Genomic DNA, 17978 nt, shown 5'->3' on the forward strand with positions numbered 1-17978 from the left:
CTGCCCCTGGCTTTTGATATACAGGCAACCATGATGGGTTCCTTTGTCATATTTTTATAATAAAGACATTTTTGGCATACAATTTGCACATCTGTATTTTAGTCCATACACATGAAGTGATTCTTAATCCTCTAATCTTCTTTCGGAGATGCTTTCTGAGGTTACAGGGATCTAAAATGTGTCCATCATCGGGATTTCCGCAGACTCTGAAAAGAATCCAGCGTCCAGCCCTCATTCAATCACTTTTCATTAAACAAATGTCTAGTAGCTCCTCTGTCCCTGGGTTAATTGCTGAGTAGTTCTCCTCACTCTGGAGCCTGTCTCTGGAGTGGTAAAAGTCATTAAGGGCTATATAGGAAATATTCATTCCCTGAGCTCTCAGTGTGTCACTCTCTAGGAATGCGATAGAGAGAGACCTGGATCTGAGCTGCCATAAGGAATGAGTGTTACACGCAATTCTTGGGATATTTCCAGCAGAGCTATATTGCACTGATTATTGGGATGTGGCTGTTATGCCTGTGTTAGGTGAAACCAGTCTGACTCTCCTTATTTTAAGAGCAGACTGTGGGAAAACAAGCAGGAGCACTCCAGGGAGGCTGAGAGATCACACCAGAGTTGCAAGCTAGGCAGAGCCTATTTCCAGGCTCCAGCCACATAACACAGCTTGTTCTGCCAGCTCTGGGAATCTGCTCAGAGGTGGGGCAGCGGTTGCTGAGAAGCTCTGCAGACCGACAGGCACAGACGCCGCTGGAGAAGTCGGAATCCCCTCGGCCTGCCTGGATCCCTGTCAGAGTGAGGGGCTGGGATCAGAGAAGTGGACAGACTGTTGTTTGGAAACCCTCCTGTTCCTCCACGTTACGCTTCCTTCCTACAGTTCAGATTACACAGCATTTTGGCTGAAGAAGGCTGGCCGGTCAGTCGTCTCGCCACTACTCAGCCTCCCAAAGGGAAGAACCACAGGAGTGGAACCCATTCTGAGCTGCACTGTGCTGTAGCCCAGAGCCAAGTCCGAGGGTGGGAGGATCATTGGATTCCACTCCATGATGGGGAAAGCTACAAGGTCTGAAATGTGGGAGTCACAGAGCAGAGGGGGGCAGGGATGCTGGTCGCCCTGTAACTTTGAGGGGAGAAATGCTGGAGCCCTCAGCTTGTCAAAAAACAGAAATATGCCCTATTGGACCTGTTACCACAGAGCTACACAGGTCTGTGTTCCTGCCCCCACAATTGAGCCAGAGAGTAAAACCATGTAAAATGTGTTTGCTTAAAAAAATTGAGGTGATTTGGGAACCAGTCATTGTTATTCCATAGGGTCTCCTCCTGCACAGTCCTGGCAAGATTGGGCCCAGAGCACATGGCTCCTCTAGAAAGGGGACCTATTGAAAAAACCTGACCTGGGTCATTGGTTTTTTAATACTCTGAGCTTGCTTTGAAGGTCACATTTCTGTGAACCTTGAATAACCCACTGAAGACAATGGGAAGATGTAAGGTAGGGTTCCCAAGCTCCCTAGCACTTCCTGCTCTCCAGCCCTGTCACTGAGTCACCCCGACAGCCCAGCTGAGTCCTCTGCTGCTGCACAGAACAGCTGCCAATGCAAACAGCCTGCAGCCTTTGCCCTGCACTTGCCATGTTACCAGTCTGTAACCTGCCAACGTACCCAGTTCCTGCTAGAAGGGAGCCGCTGGCACCAGAGGTCTTCACTGTGAAGGACAAGGAACCATCGGAGACGTTGTACAGGCAGCAGCCCATGTCTATTCAGATAGGAAGGCAACTGCCTTTATTTAGCATGTTTGTATCTTCCCTTGGGGGCCACTTCACTGTCATGTCACCTCTCCTGCTTGCCTTCCTGTGCACTAGTTTTAATCCCTGTTTCAGGACAAATCTTGAGGGATACTGTTAACTGTTCCTGGAAACTGGGTTGTCTCTGTTACTCCAGGTCTGATTAGTCGCATGGCTCCCTCAGGTGCAGCCACATAGTAACTATGATGCAGTCAAAGCTTTGATCTTGCTGAAGTAAAGCAAACAAGAATAATAATATTGGAGCACATTTCTCCCCAGCAGCCCCCTCTCCTGCCTAACAAACCCAGGGTGCAGGACAGAGAAGAGAGATTCCATACATGTCCATTTTCTTCAGATCTGTTCAGAGGGAGAGATCCCGTCTCTTCTCATTGAGGAATGAAAAGAGGGATCCAGGATCCAGGGATCCCCAAAGTTAAGAGCAGATCTCACTGATGCACTGGCAGCTACACCACCCGGCTCACCCACAATCTGAGCCTCCACAACTGCTCTAGGGCCCTCTCCTGGGCCCTACAGCAAGGGCCTGTCACAGTCGCCTTTGCCTGCAGGATATGCTGAAGGGGTGCTCCACAGAGCAGAGGTTGCCGCAGAGTGATAGGGAGGCTGGTTAGAGTCGCAGATGGGCAGAGGACCCCAGCCAGGGACAGGTCAGGAGGTGTGGACCTTCCCCTACCCAGAGTGCAACCAGAGACTCTGCCAGTGCGACATTCATTGACGTTACAAAGGAGAGGCAGATGAACAGCCTCCCATTGCTGTTGGAGGGGTCCAGGCTGCAGCAGCTGAGGAGCCTGTTGGCAGCTGAGTTTTCAGAGAAAAACGATCCCTTGGGCATGAAGACGAACCTCCAGAAAACTACAGAAAAGGAAACATTTATTTGGAGTTATAATATTGTGTGGGGGAGGGGCTGGGGAAGGGGGTAGTCTCTGTATTCCAACCCAGCTCATTCCATGAGCATCTGGCCTTGTGTTCCAGGACCACACCCATCGGTGGCAGCTGCTAATCAGCTTCCCATGCTGAGCTGTCCCTGCAGAGTGGCTCTGCCAACCCCAGACAATAGTGGTCTCTGGAACAGGCCTGTGTGCAGCAGCCCCTCCATCAGAGGAACAATGGGAAAACATCAGAGCAGCCTTGCTGGTCAGACCAATGGTCCATCTAGCCCAGCGTCCTACCTCCTGGCAGTGGCCAGTGCAGATACTTCCGAGGGAATGCACAAACCTTGGCAATTATCGAGTGACCATGGTGTTATTGGGTTTTTTTCTCTTTCATTATCTATCCATTGCCTAAAAGTTCCCAACATGGGCAGAAGGTGGAGTCCCACTTTGGGGATGTTTGCCCCCTACCCCTTTTTCTGCCTGCAGTACCACCCTCCTCCACTTCTAGAAATGCCCTTCCTTTTCCAGAAAGAGCTCAGTGCTGCCCCAGCCCCAGTGGCTGGAGTCCTGAGCAACAACTGGCCCCCTCTGTTACCACCGGCAATCCAGACTGTTCCTCTGTACTGCACTAGATCTCTTAAGATCCCAAAACCAACTCCTCCCCCCCCCCCCCCACCACCTGCACAGGAAAATCTTTTCTCTTCCCCAAAAACCTGAGTTTTCATATGCAGTATGCAAGTATCAGGGCAGCTGAGGAGATCATCATAACATTGTCCCCATGTTCATCACAGTGGCCTCAGTATGTATGATTATGACAAAATGGTAATGCATCTTGAACAGAATGGGTCTTGTGAGGTGTTATTGGAAAAGTTATGATTTGGGAAATATAAAAGTGCAATTTGTGTGCATGTATCATTTATTTATGTGAAGTTAAGAATACTGAGTATGTCTGAGTGGCGAAATGTAGTTACACCTGGGTGATGTTGACAGAAGTTGGACGATATTAGGCTGTTAGCTGTGTTCTCCCTGGGTGCTGTCCCAGCGCTGTCCAGACAATTAGGGTGTGTCTAAACTACATGGCTCCATTCATGGAGCCATGTAGATTAGGCTGATCGGCAGAGGGAAATGAAACCGCGATTTAAATAATTGTGGCTTCATTTAAATTTAAATGGCTGCTGCGCTGAGCCTACAAACAGCTGACAACAGCTGTTTGTCGGCTCAGCACACTAGTCTGAATGCTCCCGCGCCGACCTGAAAGCCCTTTATCGACCTCCCCGTTATGCTTCATAGGATGAGGTTTACCGGGGAGGTCAATAAAGGGCTTTCATGTCGACAAAGGAGTGTCCAGACTGCCCCGATCTGCCGACAAACAGCTGATCGGCAGAGCGGGGCAGCCATTTAAATTTAAATGAAGCCGCTATTATTTAAATGGCGGCTTCATTTCCCTTTGCCAAACAAACAAACCTACATGGCTCCGTCAACGGAGCCATGTAGTTTAGACGTACCATTAGTGCAACAGACCCTGAGCAAACTCCCCAATGACTGCAAGATCCATGAAGATGCAAAGGCACTTGGCCAGCTATGTTGTTAGTGAAGTACGGCATAGCAATCTGGATCAATATCTATAGTTATACTAACACATGTATGCTCATGGCAATGGACAGTTCAGTGACTGGAAGAATTTTCTATTCCCCGCTTGGCCAAACAAAGCCGTGACCTGTGAGATCATAGAATCATAGAATCATAGAGCTGGAAGAGACCTCAGGAGGTCATTAGGTCCAGCCCCCTGCCCAAGGCAGGACCAATCCCAACTAAATCAAACCAGCCAGGGCTTTGTCAAGCCGAGACATTAAAACCTCTAGTGATGGAGATTCCACTACTTCCCTAGGTAACCCATTCCAGTGCTTCCCCACCCTCCTAGGGAAACAGTTTTTCCTAATATCCAACCTAAACCTCCCGCACTGTAACTTGAGACCATTGCTCCTTGTTCTGTCATCCGTCACTACTGTGAACAGCCTTTCTCCATCCTCTTTGGAACCTCCCTTCAGGAAGCTGAAGGCTGCTATCAAATCCCCCCTCACTCTTCTCTTCTGCGGACTAAACAAACCCAGATCCCTCAGTGTCTCCTCATAGGTCATGTGCTCCACCCCCCTAATTATTTTGGTGGCCCTCCACTAGACCTCTCCAATGCGTCCACATCCTTTCTACAGTGGGGGTCCCAGAACTGGACACAGTCCTCCAAATGTGGCCTCACCAGAGCCAAATAAAGGGGAATAATCACTTATCTTGATCACTTGTTGTTAATTGTGTGTTCTGTTAATTCCCACCTAAGCAACCGGCATTGACAGCTGTCACAAGAAAGGATATTGAGATAGTGAATCAGACCAATGTTTCATCTATGGAAGGTTTTATGGTCTTATGTTCCTAATTGTCCTCCTCCTCAAGCTGGGAACAACACTCCATCTATGCTGAACACTTATCACCAAGCAGGTCCAACTGGGCAGCTCAGCATCTTTCCTTCAGGTACGTCACCTGAGCGAGTCAGGGGCTCAGCAGTGTCTATGTTACAGGCTAAAGTGTGATGCTGACCTTTGCCCTCAGACTGCTTTCTCCCAGCCCGACCACCTAAGGTGAGTCTTCACCTTTCCCCCACCTCTTGTTTCATTATGCATCAATTAGAGACCTGCAGCCTCAATGTTTCACGAACACCATTTTACTGACTTCGGTGAGGTCTACACTAGATGTGGAAGGTCGGTTCAGGAACGCAACTTCAGCAACCTCAGGTTCTGTCGTCAGCCTGTAGTCTGTGTCTGGTGTGATAACAGGTACTGGGGACTATATATGAAATATTGTTTTCCTGAGCTCTCACTCTCTAGTACATAGTAACCCCAACACATATTTTTCTGGTATGATAAGGGTTTCCAGGAACTGGATCAAATTTAAATGGACCTTAAGCTGAGCTTGGTGCCATTGGCTTCCATTTCACCTCAAGACAGCTTAATTAGACCCACTAAATGGAACGCTAGAAGATGGATCACCGGCATGGTAAGTATAAAAGTGGCCTTAATCTAAGCTTAGAATACTTAAAATAGAAGCCCTCTTGGGGGGGAAGAGGTGTAGATTTTTTTAGTCTTCTCTAAGACACAGGCTCTCCCACCCTTTGTCCCCACCCTCCTCCTTTACTAAGAAGCCTCACATCTCCTCATTTGGCTCAAGGCAGGTCAGGTTTGCCACATTCACTGCCAATGTTCCCTGTAATATGAACACTTGGGCAGCCACACATGTTTCATCTGCACATGCCTTAGTGCACATAACAAAATTTATTCCACACATAGATGGAAAAAAATAAGAGGGAACATTGGCAATCTCTTCCACTCTTCCACTCTGTCCAGTCTCTTCCCACTCAGCCCTACCCTCTACTCTGCCATTCCACCTCTCCAGCCAGGTTGTAGCCTGGCCACTGGAAGAGCCGACCAACCCCCTGCCTTCCCTGGGGGTTGCATTCTGGGGAGCCATGACACAGAGTAGGGCATCTCTGGAGCTCCCAAGTCCACTGACCAAGTCAGCTCTCAGATCTGGGGCTCCTCACAGAGCTTCTGGCTCTCTGGACAGCTCTTACCACAGTCAGGCTCTGGGTCTGACCAAACCAAGGGGCAGGGATTTGGGGGAAGAAGGGGTAGGCGCCATTGGGGCAGATGAAGGCCATAGATGGGGTCAAAGGCAGGATGAGGCTCCAGCATATGTCCGGCTTTTCCCTTTGGCAAAGGGGGTTGCCCTTCACTGAATGAGCTGGGCTGGGAGAGGAGCTAGACGTGCCCTTGTGGGGGGAGCTGAGGCCCATTTCCACCCTTTTGCAAGTAGCTAGGGAAACACACCGCGGGGAGGAGGGAACCTGGGCCGGAGGGTCTTGCCCAAACTTCTGAGTGTCAGACGTTCCCTGACAAACACAGCTCTGCCCTGCCTCGGTGGGAAGTGGTCTCAACAGGTGTGAGGTGCGCAGAGCCAGCAGTGTGTAGGGGGCTGCCTGATGGGCTTCTCTTGGGGCTCCTGCATGACTCACGTGTCTGTGCCCCTTGAATAGCCCCTGCCCCCCGCTGGTGCAGGCCATGGTACTCAGGATGAGTCAGGACTGTGACTACAGAGCAGCTTTCGTGATTTTTCATGGCTTGTGCACATTTAACTAGAGACAGGACAGTGAAAGCCCAATGTCCTGGGAAACAACAGCCACCTCCCTTCTCTTTATTGACTGTATCAAGAGAAAAAGTGAGGCCGGAGCAGCCACTGATATGCCTCTTTATGGGCAAGATTCCAACCCGTCCCCTGGCTCCCGACAATCACAGTCCCCTTTGAAAATGTTGCTGCCTGCCTTGGTCTCCTTCCAACACTGCACTCTCCTCAGTCACCAGCCCCTCTCCCATTGCTCCTGGCCATAGACCCAGTTGAAGCCTCCTTCTCCAGAGTGGAGATCAGTAGCTCATGTTGTCTCAGATGGAAGTGTCCAATATGGAATAGGGGATTATAGCCCATGTTTTGTGTCTTTAATATCACCAGAGCTGGAGCCAGGTGATGAGCTAACCTTCACTTGACAAACACTCTGATGATCCTCGCACGAAGATGTTTGCTTTTTACGCTGTACACGATCGGGTTCATCAGGGGTGGGACTAGCAGGTAGATGTAGCCCAGAAGTAACTGAAGCAAGTGAGAGGAGTCTTTCCCGAATCTGTGCATCAGAGACAGGCCAAGTTCTGGTGTGTAGAAGAGCACGACGGCACAGAGGTGGGAGACACAGGTGTTTAGGGCCCTCAGGCACTCCGCACGGGAAGCAACGCTTAGCGCTGTTTTCAGAATCATTACATAAGAGAGAAAGATGAGCAACGAGTCCAACCCCACAGTTAAGAGTGTAATAAACAAGCCATAGACGCTGTTCACTATGATGTCAGCACATGCCAACTTCATGACCTCCTGGTGCAGACAGTAGGAGTGAGAGAGCTCATTGGTTCGACAGTACCGGTACCGTTTCAGGAGAATAGGAAGTGGCACTACGATAGCCAATCCTCTTAGCAAAAACACCAGTCCCATTTTGGCTATTCTTGGCAAGGTTAAAATGGAAGAATATCTCAGTGGGTTACAGATTGCAACAAAGCGGTCAAAGGCCATCAATAAGAGCACAGAGGATTCGATGAAAGAAAGCGAGTGGATGAAGAACAACTGGGCAAAACAGACATTGAGGCTTATTTCTCTAGAGTTAAACAAAAATATGCCCAGTATCGTCGGCATGGTGGTTATCGATAAGCAAAGGTCAGCGATGGCCAGCATGCAAAGGAAAATGTACATGGGCTCATGGAGGCCTGGATCTGCTTTTATAATGAACAGAATGATTGAATTTCCTACTATCGAAATAATGTAAATTAAACAGAAGGGAATAGCGATCCAGAGATAGATGTCTTCCTGCCCAGGTATCCCGGTGAGAAGGAACACAGCATGTGTGAATGTGGTGTCATTGGCAGCTGACATGATGTACTGGGCAGGTCCAAGGGGTTTTGAATTTTCCTTCCTAAAAGGAAACAGAACAGGAAACTAGGTGATATTTAACAAAACATTTGTTTCCATTCTCAGTGCAACTCTAGAGTCTTCCAGGAGCTCAAGGAAGGTCAGCAAAAATATAGGGTTGGATTCACACCACCGATAGGAAGTTATGTGCTCTCAGGTCCAACCACCCCTGCATCCAATGGACTGGTCCAAATGCCATAGAGGAAGTCTGAAGAAGTCCTTGTATGAGCAGCTGTGAAATATTCTTCTGCCAGGGAAGACTTTCCCCTATATCTATTAGTTAGACATATTTTGTTGTGTAAACCAGGAAAATATGATACTCAAATCCTGGGCTTCATTTGCAACTCCAGTTGCCTACATTAACCACCCTAGTTCGAACTAGGGTGGTAGTGTAGACATACCCATATTGACTAGATACACTTCACATCAGGACAGAATGCAGAGATAAAATTTCTTCATACATTAAATGACTGCTTCTTGGAGCACCTGGCTCTGGCACCTACAAGGGAAGAGTCAATTCTAGTCCTAAGTGGAGCGCAGAATCTGGTCCAAGAGGTTAATATAACTGGACCACTGGGAAATAATGAACATAATGCAGTACAATTTAACATCCTTGTGGTGAGAGAAACACTTCAGCAGCCCAACACTGAGGCATTGAATTTCAGAAAGGGGAGCTACACAAAAACAAGGAGGTTAGTTAAACAGAAATTAAATGGTACAGTGACAAAAGTAAAATCCCTGCAAGATGAATGGAAATTTTCAAAGACACCATAATAGAGGCCCAAATTAAATGTATACTCCAAATTTTAAAAAAAATCAGTAAGAAAACTAAAAAAGTTCTACCAAAAAAGTGTGGGTTAACAACCAAATAACAGAAGCAGTGAGAGATAAAAAGACGTCTTTTAAAAAGCAGAGGTCAAATCCTAGAGAGGAAAATAGAAACTCTGTCAAATTAAGTGTAAAAATATAATAAGAAAAGCCAAAAGGAGTTTGAAAAATAGGTAGCCAAAAACTCAAAAAGTAATTGTAAAATGTTTTTTAAATACATCAGTTATAGGAAGCCTGCAAAACAGTTAGTGGGGCCTTCGGACGATCGAGATGCTAAAGGAGCGCTCAAAGATGATAAAGTCTTTGCATAGAAGCTAAATGAATTCTTTGCTTCAGTCTTCACAGCTGAGGATATTGAGGAGATTCCCAAATCTGAGCCATTCTTTTTAGGTGACAAATCTGAAGAATTGTCCCAGACTGAGGTGTCATTAGAGGAAATTTCAGAACAAATGAATTAACTGAACAGTAATAACTCACCAGGACCAGATGGCATTTACCCAAGAGTCCTGAAAGGAGTCAAAAGTGAAATAGCAGAATTATTACCTGTGGTTTGTAACCTATACTTTAAATCAGCTTCTGTACCTAATGATTGGAAGATAGCTAACGTGATGACAATATTTAAAAAGAAGAGATCCTGGCAATTGCAAACCGGTAAGTCTAACATCAATACCGGACAAATATTTGAAACTATAGTAAAGAATACAATTTTCAGACACAGAGGTGAACATAAATTGTTGGGGGAAAGTCAACATTGTTTATGTAAAGGGAAATCATGTCTTACTTATCTACTAGAGTTCTTTGGGGGGGGTCAATAAACATGTGGACAAAGGGGATCCAGTACCTATAGTGTACTTAGATTTCCAGAAAGCCTTTGACAAAGACCCTCACCAAAGGCTCTTAAGTAAAGTAAGTTGTCATGGAATAAGAGAGAAGATCCTTTCATGGATTGTTAACTGGTTAAAAGAAAGGAAACAAAGGGTAGGAATAAATGGTAAATTTTCAGAATGGAGAGGGGTAACTAGTGGTGTCCCCCAAGGGTCAGTTCTAGGACCAATCCTATTCAACTTATTCATAAATGATCTGGAGAAAGGGGTAAACAGTGAGGTGGCAACGTTTGCCAATGATACTAAACTGCTCAAAGTAGTTAAGGTCAAAGCAGACTGTGAAACGCTTCAAAAAGATTTCACCACCCTAAGTGATTTGGCAGCAAAATGGCAAATGAAATTTAATGTTGACAAATATAAAGTAATGTACATTAGAAAAAATAATCCCAACTACACATATAATATGATGGGGACTGATTTAGCTACAACTACTCGAGAGAGCCATCTTGGAGTCACAGTGGATAGTTCTCTAAAAACATCCACCCATTGTGCAGCAGCAGTCAAAAAAGCAAATAGAATGTTGGGAATAATTTAAAAAGGGATAGAGAATAATACAGAAAATATCTTATTGACTCGATATAAAACCATGGTACATCCACATCTTGAATACTGCGTACAGATATGGTCACCTCATCTCAAAAAAGATATATTGGCATTGGAAAACATTCAAACAAGTGCAACAAAAATGATTAAAGGTTTGGAATGGGTCCTATATGAAGAGAGATTAAAAAGACTTGGACTCTTCAGCTTAGAAAGGAGGAAACTAAGGGGGGATATGATTGAGGTATGTAAAATCATGAGTGGTGTGGAGAAAGTGCATAAGGAAAAGTTATTGACTTGTTCCCATAATACAAGCACGAGAGGTCACCAAATGAAATAAATAGGTAGGAGGTTTAAAACACACAAAAGGAAGTTTTTCTTTACGCAGCATGTAGTCAAGCTGTGGAACTCCTTGCGAGAGGATGTTGTGAAGAATAGGACTTTAACAGGGTTCAAAAAAGAACTAGATAAATTCATGGAGGGAAGGTCCATCAATGGCTATTAGCCAGTATGGGTAGGACTGGTGTCCCTAGCCTCTGTTTGTCTGAAAATGGATGACAGGAGATGGATCACTTGAGGGTTACCTGTTATGTTCCCTCCCTCTGGGGCATCTGGTATTGGCCACTGTTGGCCGACGGGATACTGGGCTAGATGGACCTTTGGTCGGACCCTGGATAATAGCTGACTCATTCTCCTCAGGTTCTGTTGTCAGCCTGTAGTCTATGTCTGGTGTGATAACAGGTACTGGGGACTATATATGAAATATTGTTTTCCTGAGCTCTCACTCTCTAGTACATAGTAACCCCAACACATATTTTTCTGGTATGATAAGGGTTTCCAGGAACTGGATCAAATTTAAATGGATGAGTATTCATGGAACTAGAAATTCATTTCCTACATGAAAATAGTCTGTTGTTCTCTCTCTTTCTCTGTCACACACACACACACACACACACACACACACACACACACACACACACACACACACACACACACACTCACACTGTGTCCTTACACAGCACAGTGACAGACATGGAGATGAGCTGCCAAAAGGAACGTCTGTGTTAAACCCACTTCCTGGGATGTTTGCTGTAGGGCTGTGTTGGGTTAACGACTGGGGTGTTGATACTGGGTTAAAACCAGTTTGACCTTTCTTAGTTGAAGAGCAGGGCGGTGGAAAAAAACAAGGAGGGAAACAGCTGCTCAAGAAAAGCCGTCGCTCCGTGAGCACCTCAGGGAGGCTGAGACACCGCTCTAGAGCTACAAGCTGGGGAGAGCCTGTTTCTGGGCTCCAGCCATGTTACTCAACTTGTTCTGCCAGCGCTGGGAGTGTGTCCAGATGTGGGGCAGCTGTTGCTGAGAAGCTCTCCAGACCGACAGGCACAGACAAGGCTGGGGAAGGCTGAAGGCCCCCGGCCTGCCTGTGTCCCTGTCAGAGTGAGGGTCTGGAATCAGAAACATGGACAGACTCTTGTTTGAAACCCCTCTTATTCCCCCATGTTGCACTTCATTCCCGCTGTTCACAGAAAACAATATGTTGGTTCAAGAAGCCTGGCTGGTCACTCATCTCACCTCCTGGGCAAACACAACTATCCCTCAGTGTGTTGTCATCCAGGCCCTGGTCTGAGGCGGGAGGCGGATCCTAGGATTGCACCCAATGAGAGGGCAGGCTATGGATCTTGACAGATGGCCCTTGCAAACCAGAGAGGGGGCAGAGATGCCGGTAGCCCTGTACCTCTGAGGGGCATCTACAGGGCAGGTGTGCTGGAGCCCTTGCCCAGTCAGGAACTAGAAATGTGCCTGTTGGACCTGTTACACAGAGCAACGCAGCTCTGAATTGCCGCTTTCACAACCGAGCCAGAGAATTGGCCTTTGAAAATGCATTTGCTGATTACATTTCCAGGAGCAAATAAATCTGCAATTTCATGAACTAGTCACTAACAGTCTGTGGGGGTCCCCAGGAGAAATCCAGACTCAGACTCCAAGATCACTTTGAATATCAGCTTTCTGTGTAGCTTGAACAGCCCATTGAGGACAAAGCCAGATGGAGGGGAGGGTTCCCAAGCTACCTAGCGCTGCCTGCCCTCCAGCCCTATCACTGAGTCTCCCCGACACCCGAGCTGAGTCTTCTGCCACTGCACAGAACAGCTGCCAATGAAACAGCCTGCAGCCTTTGCCCTGCACTTGGCATGTAACAGTGACACCTACCAACGTACCCAGTTCCTGCTAGAAGGGAGCTGCTGGCACCAGAGGTCTTCACCCTGAAGCACAAGGAGTCACCGGAGAGGTTGCACGGGCAGCAGGCAGTGTGTGTTCACATAGGGAGGCAACTGCCTTTATGCAGCATGTTTGTACCTTCCCTTGGGGCCACTTGGCCATCAGGGAACCTCAGCTGCTTGACTTTGTGTGCACCAGCTTTAACCCCATCACAGCAAACAGACGGAGGTCAAACCACAGGGGATCATAGAATCATAGAACACTAGGACTGGAAGGGACCTCGAGAGGTCATCGATTCCAGTCCCCTGCCCTCATGGCAGGACCAAATACTGTCTAGACCATCCCTGATAGACAACTGGCCGGCAGCACGAGCCCTGCTGCAGGCTCCATTCCTGGATTCCGGGCTTGTTGGAGCAGCTGAGCGGTAACAATGATTAGGTCACAGCTGCGATTTCAATGAATTAAAATATATAATGATAATGATGATATGGGGCCAGATTTCTCTCTGGCAGCCCCTTTCCTTCGTTACAGACTCAGGGTGGAGCCCGGGGAAGGGAGATTCCACAAGGCTCCATTGAGGAAATTTCCCTCAGATCATTGTGGGAAGGGAGGTCTCTTCCCTCCTCCATGAGGAATGAAAAGGAGGACCCAGGATCTCAGGATCCCCAAAGTTAGGTACAGATCTCAGGGATCCACTGGTATCTCGGCCCAGCCACCCACTATCTTTGGGCCTCCTCTCCTTCTCTAAGACCCTCTCCAGCTCCCTGCTAGCACAGGCTGATCAGAGATGAGCTACCAGGGCCTGTCACAGTAGTTTCCACTGGCAAGATGTTGTGAAGTGCAAGGTGATGAGGAATCCCATTTTTAAGGAGAAAGTCCTGTATAATGCCTTCCTGCAGGTGTCCTGTATTTTTCTATAAAACAGGTCAATTGTCCTTGTCATGAACAGGGGGAGTGCTGACCAGCACTCAGCAACTAAGGGGTTAACTCAGGTACCTAGCAAAGGTGTCAGCCAGGAGGCTGGGAGAACCAATTGAAACAGAGGGTTGAAATTTGAATTGGATATAGGTTCCCTGCCTGCTTTCTTTGTGTGGGAAAGTTAAACCAGGAGTTGAGAGCCACAGAATGATTTAAACCCAGGCAAGACTGCCATGTCTCCCTATCCCATGGAATTCAGAGCATGGACATGAGCTGAACAAAGAGAAAATTAGAAGTACCAGGGAAATGTGAGTCCAGTTACATTCAGGGTAATTTTTAAATTTTTAATGCCGCACGCAACATTACATGTATTCATAAAATAAAATAAAATAAAATAAAATAAAATAAAATAAAATAAAATAAAATAAAATAAAAAGCAGCAAATACAAATATTGCTTATTTAAAAAAACCAAATTTATTTGTAAGTTACAAAAAAAAATTGTAATCAATTAAAAATTCAACATGCAAGAGCACATTTTAAAACAGTAAATTGCATCTTCCAGGAAGGCATCTGGTCTTGGATCGGAGGTATCAGGAGAATCCATTACTTCTCTGGGGAGTTAGTTCCAGTGGTAAAGAACCCTCACCATTAAAGTGCCACCAGACCATTTGTTGTTTTTTTTAGTTTATCCTATACAGACTAACTTGGCTACCCCCTGAAGCATTAGACATGTGTCCATCAGTAACAGAGACGCTGTGCCCCTCTGTGCTGGGCATTCCCATCCCTGTGCAGCCCTGTCCAGACTGTAAAATGCCCCTTCGCTAGGTCCCACAGTAGTGGCTACTGAGGGGGGCTCTGGTGGCACATTCCAGATGAACTTGTGCTGGAGAGGGTCCCAGGGCAGCTGTGGAGGCCCAGAGATTGTGGGTGGGCCTAGCTGGGTGAGGTTCACTGAGATGTCTACCTAACTTAGAGGATCCCTGCATGCTGGATCCCCCTTTTAAGGAAAGATAATTAACATGTAGGAACCATGTGAGGGAAATTTCCCCACACAGGGCCTGGTGGACTCTCCCATCTGTTGCCTGCACCCTGGGTTTGTAATGCAGAAAAGGAGCTGGGCGGGAGAGGATGTTCCAAAGACCAAGAATATAAAAGAATTTTAAAAAAGGAACTAAGTACATTCACGGGGGGAGGGATAGCTCAGTGGTTTGAGTGTTGGCCTGCTAAATCCAGGGTTGTGAACTCAATTGTTGCAGAGGCCATCTAGGGCAAAAATTCATCAGGGATGGTACTTGGTCCTGCTGTGAAGGCAGGGGACTGGACTGAATGACCTTGCAAGGTCCCTTCCAGTTCTAGGAGATAGGCAACCTCCATTATTTAAAAAAAATAATAATTATGGAAAATATGTCCATCCACTCAGGGATGGTGTGCCTCACCTTTGCTTGTGAGAATCTGGGAATGAGAGAAAGGGAATCGATCAGACACGGTTTGTTCATTCCCCCTGGGACACCCGGCATTGGCCACTGTTGGAAGACAAGATACTGAGCTAGATGAACCTTTGTTCTGACCTAGTATGGCCATTCTTAATTCCTTATGTTCTTAATTGGTCCTCTCTCCAAGCTGGAAACAGCACCCTATCGTGGCCAAATGCATACCACCAAACAGCTCCAAGTGGGCACCAAAGTCTCTTCCCTTGAGGTGCTTGTGGCCAGAGCTAGTCAGCCAGCCCCAGGCACCTTACAACTAGTAAATTTAATAAGAAACAACACAAAGCTCTAGAGAATTGTTTTCAAAGCTCTAGAGAAGTTTTTTTTTTAGAAACTGATCATCTATCACAGCAAGTCAGAGCGGCGTAGCTCTGGAGATACAGGAACAAAAGTGGCCCAACTTACATCCTTTTGGGAAGCCAGGAGCTCTTGGGCCCCAGCCATATTTCCGTGCCTATGAGAGCATCTTCCCATCTCCCCCGTTCTTCTGGCAGCAGCAATTGCTGAAATCTGTGTGCATCTGGGCCCGGTCCCCATCGTGCTCATCCAGGTCTGGGTTACAGGGTGGAGGTGTGAAGCTGACCTTTGCCCCCAGACTGTTTACCCCCAGCCAGATGACCTAAGATGAAGCCCCTGTGTCTGTTGCTCCCTCGTTTGGTGGTTAGATACATTCTGCTCGCAAACCCCAGTCTGGTGAAACCCCAGTCTGTGCTGAAACTCCCCTGAGAAACCAACAACCTGCCCCTCACCTTCACCCCGAGCACCCCCATATTGGCCACACACTCTGAGCTGCTGAAGGCATGGGACTTCCCAGATGCCACAGGAGGCTGTGGTAAGAAGGCTTTTATAGATGAATGCCAAAGGCGTTGTTCTGAGAAGCCCTGATCTTAGAGTCTTAGAATATCTGAGCACTTGGGATGTATTTTCCTCCAGCCACCGTTGTGAGATGGGGCAGGGCTATTATCCGCCTGTGAAAAGGCTCACAGACCCTCTTTCCTTCCTGGAAAGTCCTTGTACTGACTTACTCACACTCTGAGGATACTAAAAATCAGAGCCCCCTTTGTGGGATCACAATAAGTCTTCTCTGAAGCACTTGCTCTCCTACCTTCTGGCACCATCTTTGTCCTGGACACAGGAACCTCCCCGCCCTGTTTGCTGGAGTCCACAGGGATTCAGATTTGCCAAACCCCTGTTTCCCCACTTCCCCTAAGGCTCCAACTCCTAGCCAAGCCTGAGGTGGACCATGGAAAGAGATGCCCCAGGAGCAGCAGCTGCTAAGGGGAGCCCCAAACTCTCCACCTCTCTGCGTTGTTTGCCATGGGAAGTAAAACATGGGGATGTCTGGAGTTCCTCCCAGTGGCCTTGTTCCCTGACCAACTCTTACCATAGGCCAGCCTTAGGGGAGAGATGGGATAGAGGTAGGATCCTCAGAGGAACAGGATCCCTGATAGAATAAGTCACCACTGCCACCACTCATAATTTTTCTTCTCCCATGTTACCAGTGCTGGAACCCTACGGTGAAAGGACTCTTCACTTGACAAACGCCATGATGATCCTCGCACGGAGGTGTTTGCTTTTCACGCTGTACACAATAGGGTTAATTAGGGGAGGAACCATCATATAGACATAGCCCAGGAGAATCTGAAGGAAGTGAGTAGAGCGATTCCCAAATCGGTGTATCAGAGCCAGGCTGATCAATGACGCATAAAAGATCAGGACGGCGCAGAGGTGGGAGACGCAGGTGTTCAGGGCCCTGAGGCGCTCTGTGTGGGATGCGATGCTCAGCACTGTTTTGAGGATCATCACGTAAGAGAGGAAGATGAACAGTAAATCTAACCCTATTGTACAGACTATAGTGAACAAGCCATAGATGCTATTGACGGTGATGTCTGAACAAGCCAACTTCATGACCTCCTGGTGCAGGCAGTAGGAGTGGGAGAGGGTGTTGACACGACAGTATTGGAACCGTTTCAGGAGAAAGGGTAGCGGGAATATTAGGGCCACTCCTCTTAGCACAAACACCAGTCCCATTTTGGCTATTCTCGGCGGAGTTAAGATGGAAGCATATCTCAGTGGGTCACGGATCGCAACGAAGCGGTCAAAGGCCATCAGCAAGAGCACAGCAGATTCAATGAATGAAAGTGTGTGGATGAAGAACAACTGGGCAAAACAGGCATTGAAGGTGATCTCCCTAGAGTTAAACAAAAATATACCCAGTATCGTCGGTATGGTGGCTATCGATAAGCCAAGGTCTGTGAGGGCCAACATGGAAAGGAAAATGTACATGGGCTCATGGAGGCTTGGATCCTTTTTTATAATGAAGAGAATGACTGAATTGCCTACCATTGAGATTGCATACATGAAGCAGAAGAGAATAGAGATCCAGAGATAGACATGTTCCTGCCCAGGTATCCCAGTGAGAAGGAGAAATGCAGAGCTGAGTTTCGTGTCATTGGCAGCTGACATCATGTACTGGGAAGGTCCCAGGAGATATGAGTTTTCCTTCCTGAAAGGGAAAAGAACAGAAGGCTATGTGATATTTAAAACAAAAGGAAAAACTATGTAGCACTTTAAAGACTAACAAGATGGTTTAAAGCTACCAATTGGATTCTCAGAATCTTCACAGGAGCTGCATCTCTCTCCATGTAAGGGTGTCCAGTTAGTTGGCAATTTATTAGACAACACTGACAGTTCCATCAGCTGGTCAGGGGAGGGGCTGGCATGACAAACGGATGAATAGTGCAAACATGACATTTGCATGATATCCATTTGAGTGTGGATGTTCCTTCAACCATGGTGTGGGAGAAGTGATGTGTGTAAATTACATGCAACCACTTTCACACACACGCTGTCCTGCACCTCAACTCCGCCCCTTGCTGAAACACA

At 47.2% G+C, this 17978-nt stretch overlaps 2 protein-coding genes across 2 annotated transcripts; both read right to left on the reverse strand.

The window, feature by feature from the left end:
- Positions 1-7245: 7245 nt before the first annotated feature.
- LOC102445260 (olfactory receptor 51G2-like) lies at positions 7246-8181 on the reverse strand. Its single transcript, XM_006132562.2, has one exon. It carries the CDS (start codon positions 8179-8181, stop codon positions 7246-7248), a length of 936 nt encoding a protein of 311 aa, XP_006132624.1.
- An 8441-nt stretch (positions 8182-16622) lies between these two features.
- Positions 16623-17591, reverse strand: LOC102445518 (olfactory receptor 51G2-like). The gene has a single exon (XM_006132563.2). The coding sequence runs from the start codon at positions 17559-17561 to the stop codon at positions 16623-16625; it is 939 nt and encodes a 312-aa protein (XP_006132625.2). The 5' UTR covers positions 17562-17591.
- Between the last annotated feature and the right edge of the window lie 387 nt (positions 17592-17978).

The sequence above is a fragment of the Pelodiscus sinensis genome, chromosome 1 (genome assembly GCF_049634645.1).
Source record: "Pelodiscus sinensis isolate JC-2024 chromosome 1, ASM4963464v1, whole genome shotgun sequence".
Classification (NCBI taxonomy): domain Eukaryota; kingdom Metazoa; phylum Chordata; order Testudines; family Trionychidae; genus Pelodiscus; species Pelodiscus sinensis.